This window comes from Meleagris gallopavo, chromosome 1, assembly GCF_000146605.3.
Source record: "Meleagris gallopavo isolate NT-WF06-2002-E0010 breed Aviagen turkey brand Nicholas breeding stock chromosome 1, Turkey_5.1, whole genome shotgun sequence".
Classification (NCBI taxonomy): domain Eukaryota; kingdom Metazoa; phylum Chordata; class Aves; order Galliformes; family Phasianidae; genus Meleagris; species Meleagris gallopavo.
The window spans coordinates 39,526,096-39,545,525 of NC_015011.2; the positions used below are offsets into that span (position 1 = coordinate 39,526,096).

General features: G+C 38.3%; 1 protein-coding gene across 1 annotated transcript in view; it reads left to right on the forward strand.

The window, feature by feature from the left end:
- Positions 1-19,430, forward strand: part of ACSS3 (acyl-CoA synthetase short chain family member 3) — an 80,030-nt gene that overhangs the window by 22,614 nt on the left and 37,986 nt on the right. Inside the window, 4 exon segments of the mRNA XM_010708515.3 lie at positions 363-503; positions 1,958-2,038; positions 2,121-2,216; positions 13,607-13,758. Coding sequence (XP_010706817.1) covers positions 363-503; positions 1,958-2,038; positions 2,121-2,216; positions 13,607-13,758 — 470 coding nt within the window.

Genomic DNA, 19,430 nt, shown 5'->3' on the forward strand with positions numbered 1-19,430 from the left:
TGGCAGTGGAGGCAAGGGTATTTCTCTTGAGATTCCTGCATACCTCAGGCCTTCTGAAGGTAAGCAGCTTCTTTCTTTTATTTCTGTGCCCACTGCTGTTGTATTTGAGTGAATCCTCACTTGCTGCAGTTGTTGCTCTTTCCATTGGATTGCAGTAGTCCATGTGCCTTTTTTCTTCTACAGTTAACATTTTTAATGTGTGTGTTGTAGTTGGCTTTAGTATTTTATGGAGAAACTTTAAATGTATAACATTTAAATGGAAAATAGAACTGATGCTACTGTACAGAAAATTGAATAATACATGTTTTTGACCCACTCACGTTTTATTCTGTTTGGACACTTTTCTGTTTTTCTGTGTTTAGGGGCATGTTCCTCTAACTCCAGGTCGTGATCTTGATTGGGAAGAAGAGCTTGCAAAAGCACAGTGTTACAAATGTGTCTCTGTTCCTTCAGACCATCCTCTTTATATTCTATATACATCTGGAACAACAGGCTTGCCCAAGGTAAAGGCCTATCTGTAGACTAAGTGTTTGTGACCGATCTATTTGCAGTTCCACTTGAGAAAATATTTAGTTAAAAAGGTTGAAAATATCAACCACAGCACAGTGCTGAAAATGATGAGCATTGTTAGAAATGCTTTAATCACATTATTCATATTTCTCTACTTCAAAGTCAGTGTATAGGAGTAAATAATGTTTATTTAAATAGCATTAATATAAAAATAAACTATTTAATTCAAAGTGCTTGTGCAATATAAACCTTTGAAAACAGCAGAATAACTTCTATTCATGAATATTTTCTATATTTTAACTGAGATACGTGTAGAGTAAGCATTTAATGGCAAGATTAGTTGATATCTCTTCCACAATAACATTTATTGCTGAATAGGTTTGCTTATTCATTATTTACATATTAGCTAGTCTTCCCATAGATAAGATGTAATGGATGACATTACAGATTAAGTGGAATTAGGCATCTTCTAAAGGTTTGTGTTTCTGAACAGTTCTGAGGATATAATTCCCATGAAAATGAAGGTTTAGATTGGGAAGGGCATTATTTGAAAATCTTTGCTTTCAAGTGTCAATTAGTCTTAATGATTTATTTTTAAAAGCAAACTGCATGTTTGTTTGATTCTTACAATTCTTTTTGAAGCATAGAAGATGATCGGAATATAGTTCACTGGCAGTGATTTCACTGTCACAAATTTAGAGGCAGTATCACGTGTCCATAGATAGGATTTAGTTCTAACAATCAGACAAGTAAAATTATTCAGTTATGGTACCCCCCTAACAAAACTTTTGATAATCTCAGAGCAGAGGCTAAGTTAGAAACTGAGACTAACAAAGGAAACCTGCTTTCTGAAATTCACATTTGTTAACCGTTATCTGTGATAGCAATCTCCATTTTAATGAGTTAATGTGTCTCTTATCTCCCCAGGTTATTGGACAAGGCTTGAAAGAATTAGTACAGAAAGAGGGATGTATGTCCACAGAGTAATTTACCCCAGTTATTTAGGCAAGTGCCAATACATACCACACAGGCACAGGTACCAATGGCTCTTAACGTTGCTCTGTTGATTTAGGGAGACTAGACAACGAGTTTAAAGCATGTGACTAACATTTAGGTGGCCAAGCTTTAAGAGAGGTAAAGACTTAATCTCTTACTTTTTGTCAGCATATATTGACTAAATATGTGTATACAATTTAAGTGACACAACTTATGTCTTTTTAGTTGTCTTCTGAAAACTATTATCATAGCACTCAGGTTTTTCTCTTTTTCCTAAATTACTTCTTCAGTGAGAATGTTAGCAGAAGTGTGTATCTGTAAGAATGAATCTTTTTATTAAGTGTGAGGTATTGGAATTTGACAACTTCAAGTCTATTCAAAATTTAATTGAAGACAGACATACTGATGCATTCTTTAAATGATCTTAAATATTCAAATTATTTTCATTTAGGGTGTTATCAGACCAACAGGTGGCTATGCAGTTATGCTGAACTGGACAATGTCAGCTGTATATGGACTCAAACCTGGTGAGGTAATTCTGTTTAAATGTCATCTAAATATTTTGAAACTTGTCTTAAAAACAACCATTTTCTTCTGTTTTTATTTCATTTTAGGTGTGGTGGGCAGCTTCTGATTTAGGCTGGGTAGTTGGTCATTCTTACATTTGCTATGGACCTCTTCTTCATGGGAATCCTACAGTCTTGTATGAGGTAAGTGTGTACTGTCAACTTGGACTTTTCTACAGTGAGTGCAGTGTGGAATTAGGGAGTTTTGTTTTCCTCTCAAATTTCCATTTTCAGCTTATGTCAAAATTAAGGTATTTTAACACGGTACGTTAGGCCTGGCCTCTTCTGTTACTGGCTTACTGTCCAAATGTAGTTTGTGAGCCACTTCTAACAGCTTTGCAGGCAGCTTAGATAGCATGTAGAGGAGTAATCTCATCCTTGGTTGCTGCAGTGGAGAGTGAAAACTGAGTACTACAGATTCCAGAGCTTATTGGATCTGCATCAAGGCAGAAGATGGTTCCTGAACTGGAGGTAGAGCAAGGAGTCTGCATTCCCTGCTGTGAATAAGCATTTTCTGGACCTGATCTTCACACTGTCACTTCTTGGCTGGATAAGGAACTGGCTGGAGGGTCGGGCCCAGAGAGTGGTAGTGAATGTAAATCCAGCTGTCAACCTGTCATGAGTGGTGTGTTACTCAGAGGTCGGTGCTGGGGCCTATCCTCTTCAATATCTTTATCGATGACCTGGATGAAGGCATTCAGTGCATCCTCAGTAAGTTTGCAGATGACACCAAGTTGGCTGGAAGTGTGGATCTGCCTGGGGGTAGGAGGCCCTACAGAGGGATCTGGACAAGCTGGATAGCTGGGCTGAAGCCAGTGCGATGAGGTTCAACAATGCCAGATGCCAGGTCATGCACTTTTGCCACAACAATCCCAGGCAACGCTGCAGCCTTGGGGCAGAGTGGCAGGAAGACTGTGTAGAGGAAATGGACCTGGGGGTATTGATTGATGCTTGGCTGAACATGAGCCAGCAGTGTGCTCAGGTGGCCAAGAAGGCCAATGGCATCCTGGCTTGCATCAGAAACAGTGTTGCCTGCAGGAACAGGGAAGTGATTGTCCTCCTGTACTCAGCTCTGGTGAGGCCGCACCTTGAGTATTGTGTCCAGTTTTGGGCCCCTCACTGCAAGAAAGACAGTGAGGCCCTGGAGTGGGTTCAGAGAAGGGCAGTAAAGCTGTTGAGGGGTCTGGAGCACAGGCCTTATGAGGAGTGGCTGAAGGAGCTGGGATTGTTCAGTCTGGAGAAGAGGAGGCTCAGGGGAGACCTTACTGTTCTTTACCTGAAGGAACGTTGTAGTGAGCTGGGGATCGGCCTCTTCTCTTGTGTAACTAGTGATGGGACTAGAGGGAATGGCCTCGAACTGTGCCAGCGGAGATTCAGGCTAAATGTTAGGAAATACTTCTTTTCTGAAAGAGTAGTCAGGCACTGGAATGGGCTGCCCAGGGAGGTAGTAGATTCACCGACCCTGGAGGTGTTCAAGGAATGTTTGGACGTTGTATTGATGGATATTTAGTGAGAGCTATTAGTGAAAAGTCGATGGTTGGACTGGATGATCTCGTAGGTCTTTTCTAACCTTTGTGTTTCTGTGATTCTGTTAGAGTGGGGAACTCGAGTGCCTTCATGCCTCTGTAATAGTACAGGAATGTTCTGCTGTCCATTGGAAACGTGTTGTTGAAAGCACAATGATTAGTGGTACAAAAGAGAGCAGAATCATAGAATCACATGGTTGGAGAGGACCTATAAGATCATCTAGTCCAACCATTTTCCCTTACCCTTGCTACCACAAGCCACTAAAACAGATCTTGTAGCTCCTCATCCAGAAACAAGATTAACAGGAATGTAATAATGAATTAAAGTAATAGAATGCATACAGAGACTTGCTTGCATGTGGTTGTCAGGGTCATTAGCTGAAGCTTTTCTTTCTCAGAAGCTGAGGTCCTCCCCAAAAAATGCTTTCTATGAAGCTGAATGTCTGATGCAACCCTAGTGAGGCTGTGTTGTCTCTTTCTGAGAAGTTACATTTTCTATGTTATCTTTTTCTTCCTTATGTGAGTCAACTTTAGTCAAATATGAAAGGTGGAAGTAAGGGGGAATGATAAGTTGTGACTGCATCATTGCTGGATGCCCCATGCATGGCAAAGTGAGTAGAGAAATGGGCATATATTTACTGCAGAAGTATTTCAGTCTGAACGAAGATCTCAGTGATGTCCTCAGAGGGTTGTTTAGACAACAAGCAATACCCTGAATTCGGAAGGTGTTGGGAACATTTTTACAGTGTTTGTTCCACATAACCCAGTGTCATTCAAATGACTAGACATAGATTGCAGTTCCACTATGCATTCAGTAAAATCATACTTAAATTAGATGTGTTAAGTTGTTGTCAGGGTTTATTTTCTGGGTTGGAGTGCAGGGGTATGCAGTGTCTTTCCTGATACTTGTTGGCACTGAGAACATCAGGAATGATTATATCCTTTCTCAACAAGAAGACGGTGGCACATGCTTTAGCTTTGTGACCAGAATTGTTATAGACAGGGGACATGCAAACTTTCTGGCAGTACCTACTGGTCATGTGAATTAACATGCAACTGTTATGTGCAATAAACAGAGGGAAGAGTCAGTATGATACTTCCCAGAATATCTTTCAGCCAAAGGAATGAAGATTTGTGGGATAACTTTCATTAGAATGTTTGGAACTGCGTTTTTGGTCCAGTGAACAAGGCTAAATCTAGTCTAAAATGAACCTCAAATAACATCTAATGGAAGATGTAAAGAGTATTGGCATTAAGTAGTATGATCTACTGATCTAGTTTAACTCACCTTACTGCTTCCTGTGTAAAGAGTTTGTGGCACCATATGCGCTCACAGTATTCATGTTATTTCACATAATGGTAAATTTATTTTTACAAGTGCATGTTGTAGAAAGAAGACTGGTAATCTCTCACAGAACAGTAAATCTGCGTAGCTATCAACTCTGATTTGCTCTCCCATTTATCATTTCTGTAATGAGAAAACGTGACATAAGAAACAAAATACAGTTTGTGGAACACAAGTACATTTTAAGATCTTAAAAATGGAATTTGATTTTGTCTTTGTGGTTTTAGGGATTTCTTCTCTTCATTGAAAACCTGTAGGTAATGTGTTAAGCTATTCTATGAAACAGAAAATATTTGTCAGAATGTTTTTCTACCATATCATGTTGTGAGCTGTAATGTTGTGAGTAACTTTTGTTTTTTAGCTTCTAGGCATTGAATTGATTTTTCAACAATCTCATAGGGAAGTAGGCTTGCAAAACGAGTATTTTTTCTAAACTTTAAGTTTCTTTCCCTAAACAACTGAGGCATAGAAAATCTCACATACTTTAATATTCTCAGCCAATGACATAGTGAAACTTTAAAAAAAAAAAAATCATTCTTAATTCTAGCTCAGTTTGCCTTGTGGACAGAAGTTTACTGACTTTCTTACTTTGTCAGCTTTCAGCACGAAAGTTTGAAGTGATTGCATTACTGAAATACGATGCATTGAGTATCTGTAGTGCAACAGTGGCTATAAAAATGAGCTATTTGAGTATAACATATGCCTAGATCTTTCTGGGAGCGTCTTCAATATGTTGTCCTGGAGTTTACAAATTGGGTCATGTTGGAACTTCTGAGAGCTTCTTAGTCAGTGACAGATGCCAGCTTGCTGATTGAAGGAGTTACTTTTGGCATGTTTTGTATGATAAATATGTGTACTGGGGCACAGGTTAGGGTGGAAGAACACTTCGAGGTAAGGATTTTTCTAGGACACTGAATTAAAAGTAATTAGTAGTTTTGTCATTTGTTTTTAAAAAGAGGATTGAGTTTGTTTCAGAGCAGTGGGGCAAAGTTCTAAGTAAAGGAACAGAGGAAGATTCGGCAGGTACATTTAGGAAAGAGAATATCATAAACTCATGTGCTAGACTCTTGTAGACAGGATTCCTTCGTAACTAAATACGCCCTTTTGTGGGAAAGGGAATAGAGTAAGTTTTCTATAATTTGTATGTTCATATCTATACATATGTCGAGAAGTAACTGTGTACTTGTGTATATCAGCAAACTTGGAAATAACTCCAGATGCAGAGATGGTTTCATGATATGTAGCAATACATATGTACATACTATACAGCTGTTCCATGCCTTCTGCTCATCCCAGATGTGACGCTTGTCACGTTGTTCTGTGTGTTGCTGCTTAAGTTAAGAAAAAATTACAGCATTGTTGTGGATAAAAAGATCATTTTTTCTTGTGTAGAAGAGAGTCTGGACCCTCCTTTGACTACTATGGGTTGGCAGAAAGATCACTGTGAGCAAGGGAAGCCAGTTTTGGCTCTGAAAAAGTAACTAGAGTTTGAAGCTTTGCATACAGACCTACTCAGTATACAGTTTTCAGTTGTGTTTTACTGAGGTGGAGAGGTGAGGAAGAACAATCTCTGTTGTGCACAGAAGTCCCACAAGATTCCGTTTGTCCCACTGCTGCATGGTGGGTAATTCTGTTATGTCCATACACTATGTAACATCCATGTAAAATCTTCTAAGTTCAGTATCCTTAAGCAGAAAGCTTACTTATTTTGACCTCGTCTCATTTTCTGGAAATGAAGGATTCAAAGGATGTGTAGATTACTGGAGGCTATATTTAAGTACTGAAAGGCCATCCCTCAGTTTTGAATCTACTTTCCCAGCACCTTAAATGATTTGTGTAGGTGATCAGGGTTAATGTTACGTTCAAAATTCATGAAGCAGAAATATAATCTAGACAAACGCTACCTATTTTGTACTGAACTTTCAGCTGATAATGTTTCTTGTCTTGGGAAGTGATCAGTGTATGAGGCTGAATTTCTGGTATATTGTCTCTATATAAGCTAGAAATCTTTCTTTTCTCTATCCAGAAGGGTAGACGTTCTGGGCAAAGTAAGGACGTAGACAAGCAAACAACTTGTGGGAAATGCTAGCAGCACTGTGCTAGAATTCATTAATTGCTCTCAGTAAGAAAAAAAAAATATGGTATTGATTAAAATACCTCATACTGAAGCTAAGAGGATAAATGATCTCATGTCCCTTTAGATGCTTGAATGGTGGAGCATTGTAGAGTGAACAATTCTTGTCATTACTGCTGCTGTCAAACAAAAATGTGCTCATATGGGAACGTGCAGATTCACTCTGAGATAAAGACAAGGCCATTCTGGTGGCCAGCGCCAAGTGGGAGCTGCCTGCAGACAAGCTCCTACATAAGAAGTTGCTGACCAAGTTTATCCTGCGGAAGGGGTGTATGAAGCAAAATACAGCCTTGAGGAGCGAGTTTTATGTGCAGCACAGTACAGGCCTGCACATACTCAGGTCAGCTCTTATGTAGAACACTAACTTTATGATGTGCAATAGCATTCCAGTTAAGATTGATTCTAGTTTTGCAGTATGTGAAATAGTAAACAGTTGACTGTTTTGACTAAAGACTTTGTAGACTGATTTCTTATTTGTAAACTTTGTAGAGTGAATTCTTATTTCTGTGTGTATCAGTGTGAGAAATGCCAGCATAGACTTCTAGGAGCTAGTCCTTCTAATGTCAGCATGTGGCATGCAGATGTGCGTTCATAAAAACACCTATATATCACTACTAGTCTCTTATTTTCCTCATTATGTATGTGTTGCTTACATTTTTATGTGTATTAAATCAACTACAGTTTTCAATTATGTTCACCTGTTCCATCCACTACTCAAGATAATTTTTAATTATATTTCTTTTTATTTTTAGAAACTTAGTTTATGACCTTTTTTAAGCTCCTTGGCTTTTTAATAACGAAATTTTTGTGGCATATTTTGAGCAAACACGTGTTCGTACCTCATCTCCATTTTCATTTCCAGATGCTCAGTTGTTATGGGATATAATTTTGGGGTCTTCAGGATCTCTACTAATATTTAAGAGAATTCCAGTTAAAAACGGCTTTCATTAGATAAACAGGAAGAAAATAAAGAAAGAAATGATTTTCCTTTTCACATTTTATTCTCCTACAAGAATTTTGTTTTCCAACTAGAAAATGAACATACAGTGGTTTCCAACAGGACTGGTACAACTTTAAGGCTCACAACCACAGTGATTGGCTTTTCTGACACTCTGAATAATAAGAAGCAAAAACTTTGGCTAGTAGCAGAAATGCACGCTTATAGAATTAAATATTGTATTAGCTTGAATATTCAATTATTATACTCTAATGTTTAAGCACCTAATGCATGTTAATTAATTTCTTTATTCTGAAGGGATTAACTCATCACTGATGCGCTGGTTAAGTAGAAGAAGAATGTGATGTGGATAAAAGGAAAAGGCTTAAGTAGTTTTAGAACATCTTTTCTTGACCACTGATACGGTGGTCTATGTGAAATATTTTGCATGCGTTGCTGGAAGAGAATAACAGCAACAAAGAGGTTTCCATTCTAGAAGATACAGAGTAATGCAGTAAGAAATGAAGAGGAGAGTTAGGTGGTTTTTCAGTTGTCTCTTTTACGTGATGATCTTACAAGTGGAGCTTTATCACTGTGTGAATTTATGGGGATCAGGATGGTTATTGTAATTATAAAATTACGTCTGAATTTAAAGTGTGTTCATTTTAGAATACAAAAAGGGTAAAAATCTTATTATTTTAACAATAAATATTAAAGAAAAAGCAGAGTTTGTATCCAGTTGACCTATGCACTTCAGTTTGTGGCCTGCTTTTGGTTAGATCATTATGAACCAGTAATAGGACATTTGGAATTTTCCTTTCTCTAAGATACCACCAGTCAAGCTTTCAGACTAACATTATGAGCATAGTGGCTTCTTTTTGAGGATTGAAAATAGATAGGAGTAAAAAACCAATTGCATGCATAGTGGGAAAAATTATATTTATGGAAAGGGACACCATAAAATTTTTCTTCTGTTCACCTTAATGGTGAGTATTTATAAATGGTTGTGAAAGTTTGTCCTTGCCTAATGGTAGGTTGTGGACTAGGGAGTATCAGCAATGTTCTTCAGATAAGGAAAAAAAAGACCTGAGCGTGTTTGCCCAAGGACAACCACTGTTGAATATAGACTAGACTGACTACTTAAAGTGATTTGTTTATTTTTAAATTACACAGTAGGTGACAACTTGTTATTTTAATGATTGCTATGGTAACTGCATGCTTTCAATTTTTACTTGTCATAAAACCATTGTCAGGAATGTGAGAACAGTAACGAATTCCTTCGAATACAGCAAGTACTTTTTTTTTTTAATCTGTCCTGGATTGTTTTTTTCTAACGCATGACAAACTTCAGGTATAAAGAAGCTCCTTGAAGCCTCCCAGCCCACTCTGGGTTGCTTGTGAGCATTGTATCCCAAGCTGTAAGCAACTTTTCCCTTTTCCCATAGTGGATCTGTGGACTTGGAATTAGGATAAGAGAGAGGATGTTGACCATACTTGTCCTGGAGCTCTGAAATCAAGTAAGAACTTCAGTGGTCTAGGACAGAGGGACCTATAGTCCCACACAGAGTGATAGCAGGATGAATGTTGCTGTGCCTGGGGAGCCTCTTCCTCAGAGCTCTCATGGGGCTTCTAGTCACTGCTGTTGCAAAAAATCTACGGCCTACACAGCAGCAGCAATGAAGGGGGTCCAGGATTACATTTACTGTCATCTATCACGTTTCTTAGCTATGTTGGGGCATTTCCAGCCATTATCATCAGCTTACAAAGCTCTGTATCTGGAGTTCTGCTGCTTCTGTCATCTCTCTATCAACACCCATATTGATTACAATTGTGGAATGAATTCAGTAGGATGTATCAGGTCCTTAGTGGGGGTTTGTTAACGGGGCCAGTAGCAGCAGGAGAAATTCCTCAGAATGTTTCCTTTTGAATCCTAATATCTCTGGTATCAGCAGGTTTTAGTGACAGTGAGTTCCATGTATAATATTCACTGCACCGAGAGAATTTTCTCCTCGTAAATTGGAATTTATCTTTAAGTAGCCCCTTATTGTTAGCAGTATGGCAGAAAGGGGATTGCCGAGCTCTTACTGATGTGGAGTTGGGTACTTTATTATAATTCTCAAGTGTCTTTTTTTCCTCAAGTAATCCATCCCAATGGCTTCTGACTTTCTCCACAGGAAAATTTTTATCCCCTTGATCATTCTTGCTGCCTGTGAATCTTCTTTCATAATCACACATTATCTGTCAACACATTCTTCCTGAGGATGACTGCTCAGTCGGTAGACATTTGATAAATTACATGCTCAAACTAGGTACTTCCAGAAAGAAAGACATTCCTATCTGTCTATCTTTCTCAGAGTCTCTTGGTAGGTTATTAAAAGAAAGTCTTTTCTATGTGAATCCTCCTAGCTGATAAAAGAAGTGCCTGTTGTACTTCTTAAAACAGGTGAGGCAGATCACTCTTGTTCTGACTGCCTTATTCTGATTACTGTCATCTTGGTTCCTGCCATCCAGTTACTATTGACAGCGAATTTTTAATAAATTTTCATCTGCAGTATTGATGCAAATACTGAACAGTTCATGTCTTGCACTGATGCCAGCAAATCCAATAGAAGCATCTCATTTGCTAACACTCTTCAATTGACTCAGCAATATGTCACCATATTCTGAATTCAATTACCCTCTGCTTTATTTTTTATATTGCTTACTTTTTTTAAAAATCAAAATTATATGTGGTAATAAGCCTCTCGTGGCATCTTGCAGTGCTTACAATTTTTGTATGATAAATGAGAACTCTCTTTGGCAATTTTATTTGTAGGTTTTTGTGCTCTGAAATTAATTTGCAGTGTCTCAGATTTGTTTTGCCTATGTCAATTTTTGTTTATGCATTTGCTAAACTGTTACCAGCTGCCAAGGCGCTGGAGAGCTTTTTCTGCAGAATCAGTAAGAAAATTTATAGCCAGGCCAGATTTTTTTTTTTCCTGAATGACAGTTTTGTTTCCTTATTGGGAATTATGTCTTACTGGCTATCAGGGGAATTTTCTGTTTCTTTCCTTATGAGGTTCTTGTTGTTTTTTTTTTTTGTGGATAATTGCACTTCTCCAAACCAAACCTCAAGTAAGGGTCTGGAACAGATGGAACTTGCTGGAGGTGCAAGGTCTGGGCCTGAGCCCAGCTGCAGCAAGGCTCAAGCGGGGATCAAGGGAGATGGCATGAGCATAAATTGCCCCTGAAGGAAAGGTAGGCTGCTCACAGCTCTGCTGTTTTCCCAATGCTCTCATCGGTGGTCACGCAGGTGCACCATAGTGTGCCTGGCCTTGAGCACCTGCAGCCAAACTCATAGGAGGCAGCTGGATACTCGAGGCCAGACACTGAGCTCTTAGGAGCTCTGGAAGTTTACATTTGCTTAAAAATTACAGACTACATTATTATTGGCAGAATAACCAATCTCATGTCGCCCAGCAGTTAGTTTTTGTATTTTTTTTTCTGTCAGAGTTCATTACAAATGTTACTACTTCATTTGCATAATTAATTAGTGAGATGTTTATGGACGTTTGGAATGTTGCAGTCTAAGACTAGTTGTGTTAGTGATATGGGGTTGAACTTCTAAGCAGACAGTAGACCTGCAGATCTGCAACTGAGTGTTATATGGAGATGATGTGAACTTGAAAAAAGGGGTTCCTCAATAAAAGCTGATGAACATTTGAATGAATATGTGAAAACTGCAGTGAAGATGTGTGGAAGGAGAAGGCTTAAGGACAAAAAAAAAATCTGATGATATATTTTTCTTTCGGAACTGTTACATGAAAGGACTTATTTTTTTCAGTAAGATAATCGCATTCTTTTGCACGCCTTTTTTGGAAGCTCAAACAGGCTGTTAGAAAAACAGAGATTCTGTCATTGATGATTGCCTGGGTGTGTTTTGTTTATTCTCTGTTTGCTTCTCATCATCTCCTCTACCCTTTAGAAGAAGGCTCAGTTGTATCTTCTGGTTTTTCTTGCTTTTTTCCTTCTATAAACATCCTTTGCTTCCTCAGCAGCACTCTCATAATGGTAGTTCACTGTAGGGCAGCAAATCAGTGGGACATAGCCAGCCTCCGTCATCCTGAAGTCTCAAAATCCGGCAGCTGGCTTCTCAGCACTCTTGCAGCACTCTTGCAGGTGCCAGGCTAGCATGGAAGAGTTTGCAATGGGGAGGGAATATGGGAGTGGGAAAAGGACAAATTCCTGAGAGTCTGCATCACAGCAAGGGGTGGCTTTCAGTGTTGGGATGGGCAACAAACTTGATTTGTGTGCCCTTCTGTAAAAGCATTTACTGTGTTACTAGTGCTTTCTTACTGGAATAAAAATACAGGATTCAGCAAATTCTTCAAGGTATTCACATGCCTGTGTTCTTTCCGTATCTTTGCAAATTGAGGTATTAATTAGAGTTTTGAGTGTTACTTTTTTCACTAGACCTATCAATTTCTTGTATTGTGTTTGTCTTCTTGCAAATCTGCTGTTTTTTAAATGAAAAAGTACATCTGAGTTTCTTGAAAGCTGGTGGCAGATGTCGAGACTGTACTGCCTGTGGCTGGCTAAGAATCCAAAGTTGTGCCTGCAGCTCTTGGAAGTAATGAAATACATGAATGTGAATGACACTTGTTAAGGACGCACTCCAAGTTTGCATTAACGCAAGTATAAATTTATTTTATGACTGGTGAACTGCAGTGAAGTTGGTGATGTTTTCAGTGGTGAAGCCTTCTTTGTATTGATGGCTTTTTGCAAAAAGCAGTGATGAAACTGGGTTTTGCAGTATGAAAAGCATGTCTCTCCTATGTTGTTTGTATGCTTTATATTTGGAACACCATAGAAAGCTATTTTATTATTTTTTGTTATTATTTACCAGTGGACAATTTGTCACTTCCAATTACTTCTGTTTACAATTTTCCTGACTATGCCTTATAGCTAAAACCAATGTTTAGTTTTCCAAACCCTAACTCACTCCCCCAAAATACATACCATAGTCTGATATCAAACTGACACGGTAAAGGGTATTTGGCTTCTCTCTGGTCTTCATTTGCAGCAGCAGCACAAAGATGCCCAGAAGCCAGTTGTAAGCAGCTGAATGGGGATTTCTCCAGAAATATAAGAAAATTTCTAGGTAACGACAAGTTGGTGTTATGACATGTAGTTTTGTGCATGGGGGAGATAGCTGAAATGCCACTGCATCCAGAGACTTGTTGTCCAGTGAGACTCAGTGTTTTAACAGCCTGTCTCACAATAAGGATAGATGTAGACATGACTCCCTCTGCTGCCAGTGTAATAACAGCTATTTGGGCTGTCTTTTCATTTGCTTGTCAGTTTGTCCTGTTTTTCTCAGTAGCAGCTGGTGTATCCTGTACTCATTCAAGAGATTGTGTCCAAAGCTTATGAAATTTATTTTTTCAAGTGAATACACATACTATATTGTTATTTTTAACAAATTCTGCTTTATAGTCTTATTTGAAATTAGTTCTGTTGCTATGCTGCCACTACAGTTACATGTGCAAGCCTTGAACTGTCAAGGAATTAAGTATTTTTATCCTGTGACATTTTAAATTATTCTCTCCATAGGGGAAGCCTGTGGGAACACCAGATGCTGGTGCCTATTTCCGCGTGCTAGCAGAGCATGAAGTAGCTGCCTTCTTTACTTCACCAACTGCAATTAGAGCAATCCGTCAGCAGGACCCCGAGGCAGCCCTGGGAAAGCAGTACTCTCTAAAAAGGTGAACTAAGGATACACTGGAAGCAGTTTCTTACAGAAACAGACTGGATAAACTAAGAATAGCAATGTCTGGGGCTTTATCCACCTCTCTATAGCAGAATTCAAATGTATTCTTGACAAATCAGGTGTACACATTTGGTTGTGAATTTCTGTTGATCGTTTGGAGGAGAGATGAGCTGTTAAAAGCATGACTTTAATGACCATTGAAAAAGATTACTTTAAGGTTAAGAATTCTTAGTGAATTAAGATTGCTTACTCAATTTTACTCCACTGTTCCTATACCCTGCAATACAGTCTTGGATTACATGATCTTGTACCATTTTCCCATGTGATCTCCCACTTCACCGAGTGCACCGGATCTTCAGTGTTCATTTAATCAGAAGCTACTCAATATCTTATCTTTCCATTATTTAGTTTCTGATTACAGTTATGTACTGCTATTTCATACTGTTTTTTGAAGTGTTTATTGCTGTGCTACCTCCATGCTTCAAAACTGTGAGTGAGTTGATCCTTACAAATCCCTTGTGAGATGAGAGAGTGGTATTAGTCGTGTTTTGCAGATGGAAGGCTGAAGCACAGGGAGATTGAGGTCAAAGTCTTCTATTAATTTTGAATACTCAATCTAAGCCACTAAAGTACTGGTGTTGGAGAGGTTTTAGAATTTTATGATTAAAATACATTATTAACGTTATGCAGTTAAAATGCTTTGCATATTGACTTCATGTACCTGTGATTGTTCAGTAATTCTACAAATCAAGCTAAGTATCATACAGCAAACATTAAGAATGTACGGTTTTGGATGACATCTAATCTTGGAGTAGAATCATTTGCTCAGCATCAGATGAGGGCCACGTGAGACGCTAGGCAGTATTCAGTCATGGGAGCACTTTTTATCACAGTTGTCCAAAGAATAAAGGAAGATGAGAAGCTGCATAGCTTAATTATACCTTCACTTTCTTAATTACTCTGAAAAGTTTTATGTATCAGTAAGCTGGATTTATTCCTGAGGTATTCATTATAAGTTTTCTTCCATCTATTTAAGTGCTATCATCAATTGTTTCCCTTCCATGAAATGAGGAACAAAGCTATTTTGAGACCCTAAAGCCCTATTCTTCTTTGATGTTTCATAGTAAGAAGGTGGCTCACATGCAAGAAAATTTAATTGCCATTCCTCAGCACTTCCTTAGGTGGTGACTAAAATGAGCCAGTCCATATAATTAAAGTAATAATTGAGTAGAAAATCTGCTAAGCTACTGTGTAAGCTGTTGAATTTTCTTGCCAAAGAATTCCAGGCAAATAAGAGTCCCCTTGCTGATATCAGCTGTCCCAGATGTTAAAAAGATATTTTTGTCATTCCTGTTCAGTGCTTAGTTAATGAGCTTCTCCATTTGAGTGCAATTTGATTCTGTTCGTAATTAATTCAGCTTTGGGCCATATCATTCCCTGTTACATCATTTCTACTCTAGTGCAGCATTTAGTATGTAGTATTCTCTTGAATTGTCTTAAGTCAGTTAGATACAAAATCCAAACTCCTTTTCACCTACGGGTAAAAAGTCAAGACCAGTGACAGTTCTCTGACTACTAGCTCGGTACCGGAAGGTTGACAGTCTTCAGCATGCCTCTCTTTCAGTGCTAGACAAGAATTATCTTACTGTAAAGTCCAGTTGTGACTCTTAACTACTTGGCTATGTGTGATACTGTGGCATATAGTACTGAATTTGAAAGGGAATTTAAATAAGTCTGGCTATTCTACAATGATTTCAGTATTAACATGTAGTGTGTGTTATTTTAAAACGAAAACTGCAGTTTGTCAGAAATAGGGTCCAGCAACTGACTAAAATCTCCTTTCTTGGATGGACTTTTTCATCGGAGGTCAAGAGAATTTCCTTTCAGTTTGAAATTTGTCTTATGTTTACTTCATACACATCTACTTCATATGCTATGAAACTTTATTATCCAAATTACTTTGTATAAAGATGTAATGTGGAATGTCTATCTGCCATCTGGGATAAAATATCCCTACTTATTCCAGAAACTCAATCACATGGCCAGGAATGTATTCTTGGAAGAGGGTTCCACGACGGTGCATTTAGTTCCTGAGAACTTATATTAAAATACACTGTGGATTAAGGTGTTTTTGTTTTAAAATCCTATTTAAAAATAACTTTCTGATGAGATACAGAGAAGGTAGGCAATGCCAGCTTCCAGTACACAAAAGAGTACTTGATTTACAGGAGTAAATTGAATAATAACCAGAGTTCTGTTCTTCTGAACTGACATAAATTATATAAATCCCTGTTAAAAATTGATGTTGTTTGCATCACTAACAACTAAGTTATGTTGTATGTTCCAAAGCGTATAGTGTGCTTTATTCAAATTCCATATTAGCTTTTGGAATCTTAATATTTGCCTTTGAGACAAAACATCACTCACGTCTTAAACATGGGTTATGTTAAACAGCAAAAGAGATTTTTGATTTGCAGGACTGTGGGATAAAAGCCCTATTCAACCGCTTATCTCTATGGCATCTTTAAAGACCAGGTTTTTGATAACACACAGCGCTGCTGAGCAGTCCATCTGATCATACTGCTGTCTGTTGTGTTTGAAAATCAACTAATTCCTAAATTCCATGACCTGCAAGTACCTGCGTGTATTCTGGTTGGCTTTAGGAGTCAGTTAACATCTTCATGAAGTAACTCATGAATTGAACAATTTGGAATCTCAATCCATCTTTTAATTGACCTGATTACTATGATTTGGTTAGGTCTAATTTCCAAATGATTAACAACTGACAGCTGTACATGAAATTGGGTAACAGTTCAACAGATTAAATTAAAATATGAGTAGTAGTAATTTGTAGCTTCTGCTCCATAGCCTACTTGGTGTTCTTTGCTTTAGGTTAATTGTGAGTGTTCCGTCATTTTATTATATCAAGAGATTCGGGAGACTGAAGCATGTTTGTTTGATACCAGATATTAATGTGCTTGCTTAAAGAAGAAACATGAGACTGGCTACATAAAATCTGTTCAGAAATAGCAAATCTAAAGTTGGTTAGTAACTGCTAGTTTCTCTCTCAAAACACAGGAACAAGGAGATAGGAAATTAAAGTAGCAAATTCAGAGCTGTTAGAAATTCTTTCTCAGAAAATTCATGTCTCACACACGCTACTAGAGATGTGATTAAAGCTCAGAATCTAGGACAATTGGAGTACGTTACTGAGTGCTGTTTGCTACCTACTGCTTTGTGCTACTGTAGATCATGTATGGCTATTTCTCATGAAGTCTTTAGCTGAGTTCTTCAAAAGCTTTTGTGGAGCTCCCTTTCAACTGCACTGGGAAAAGGAGCTGAGCTGCTTTTGTATTTCTGTGTCTCTGACTCGGCCATCCAAACATCAAGTGCTTGAATCCTCCTGAACAGGGTAAAATATGGTTGGGGAGGGGAATGGGTGAGGACATCAGTGGGGAAAAATGAGGTGAATAAAGTGTGTGTGTGTGTGTGTGTGTGTGTGTGTGTGTGTGTGTGTTACATGTTTAAGTATCTACGGTCTCCAGAGGCTTTAAGAATTAGTCAGAATTTTTTATTTCCAGATTCTGTTTAGAAGTGTAAATTAACCTTCCTCACTTTTTTTTTTTTCTTTCCCAGTAAAGACAAGTTTATTTCATGTGATGCAGAGATTTTCTTTGCCTGGAAAAACTGGCATATGCATTCCAGACTTAAAAACACTTTTACAATCTTTTAATCCAGAAGAGTTTAGCTGTGATTATTACTTCTGCTTTGGGATAGTGGTTTTGATATGTGGTTTCTTTTGTGCTTGGAGTGACACCAAAATGTGCATGCTGTTTTGAATGACTTAGATTGTGACAGGACCACTAATGCTCATCTGTCCCCTGCATGAGGTAGCACTTTATATCCACTCCACTGGACTAATAGGGCCTGAAATCTTGATTTTCTGAGTGACAACGTAGGACATATTTACTTAACAGAGAGGTTTGAAGATCTTTCTACTCCATTAACTGCATTGCAGTAGTAGATGATTGCAATAATAGGTGCATTGACATGCTTTGAAGTTTTAAGTGGATTGTTAAAAAATTGTTCACAGTGGGACATTTTATAACCGTTGCCATCTCTCTTGTTATACTGTTTGAAAGGAGAAAATAATTCTATGATTCTATAAGTCCATAGTTCTTATGCTTTGTTAGGTTTATGGCACTTTGCTCTTGTATTCTCTTTGATAGGTTTGTATGGTAAGTTGTCCAAATGCTAGTCTCAATTCTTCCCACAACATGGGATTGCTCTAGAGCCTGTGGAAACAGGCTGGGAATTCAAAAGAAGGAGTTCTGGTTCTGGCTTAGGGGATAGCATACTGTCTTAACTTCTTAGACAAATCTTTTGAGTGATCGGCCTATTGCTAGCTCTGTTTTTAAAGCAAGGGCATTTATCAGAGTTTTTAGAAGCTTATAAAGTTAATACATTCATAAGTTAAATTTTTACATCTGAGCTGAAATTCCGTGTTTAGTAGGCCTAGTTACAGAACATTCAGTACCATGTAAATTGAGCAGTGCTTAGGAGAAGTAGTCCTGCATGTAAACACGAGTCTTAAAAAGCTTTTCAGAAAGTAAAGTATTGTGGGCTTTATTTATTCAGTATTTTGTTCTTCGCTATCATAAACTTTTAACTGTTTCAACTCCCAGTTAGCTATTAACTGTAACTGTCAGCAGTAGCTCCTGCTTTCAAAGAAAATACATTCGGGATTCTAATTGGGCACACACTCATTAAAACCATCATCTTCTAATATGGGAGATGTGCTCAGAAAGCAGTTTGCCAAAATGATGCAGATTTACGAGTACAGAAAACACTATGCTTCCTTGATGTGAAAGCTGCTTGCTTACACATTTGCTTTGAGGTTTTATCTACTTTTTTGTCTGTACATTGTTTAAAGTTCCAGAGTAACTTCCAATCTTGGTGCATTTAATAAAAAGATTGAAAGACTGTGCCTTTCAGCAGGAATTTTGACTAGCACAGTGTCAGACTTCCATGAAGTCAGTTTAAGGACTTCTGCTTTCTCTATGTGTGAGTGTCCTCCAGTTCACCTGCACAGTACAATCGGACATCAAGGAAAAGACCACCCCCCTACTGTGATCAGACATCCATATTCTTAGACATGGCCTATATACACATCCATCCTAGGGATGGATATATGCTTAGTCACGTAAAACTGTAGTACTAAGACCTCTGATTTGCTTGAGAAAGAACTTGCTTTCTGCCCTGTCCTATGTGAGGATATGACAAGTAGACAATCTCTTTCTCAGCTGTTAGCTATTTAGTCTGACACAGCAGCAGAGGTTTCCAAGCTTGACAGCAAGTTAAAAGCTTGCTGTTAACCCACCTGCTTACTCTGTACCATTTCCAAAAAATTATCTTCAGCTTTGAGAGCGCTGAATTTTTATTTCTAGCCACACCTTTAGCACTGTGTGCAGTTCAGAATGCCACAATATAATGATGTAAAACTATTAATGCCCAGAGGAGGGCTGCAGGGGTGGTGAAGGGTCTGGAGAACAAAGTGTATGAGGAGCAGCTGGGGTCCCTTGGTTGGTTCAGCCCAGAGCAGAGGAGCTGAGGGGAGGCTTCATGGCAGCTGCAGCTCCTCACAGGAAGCGGAGGGGCAGCGCTGAG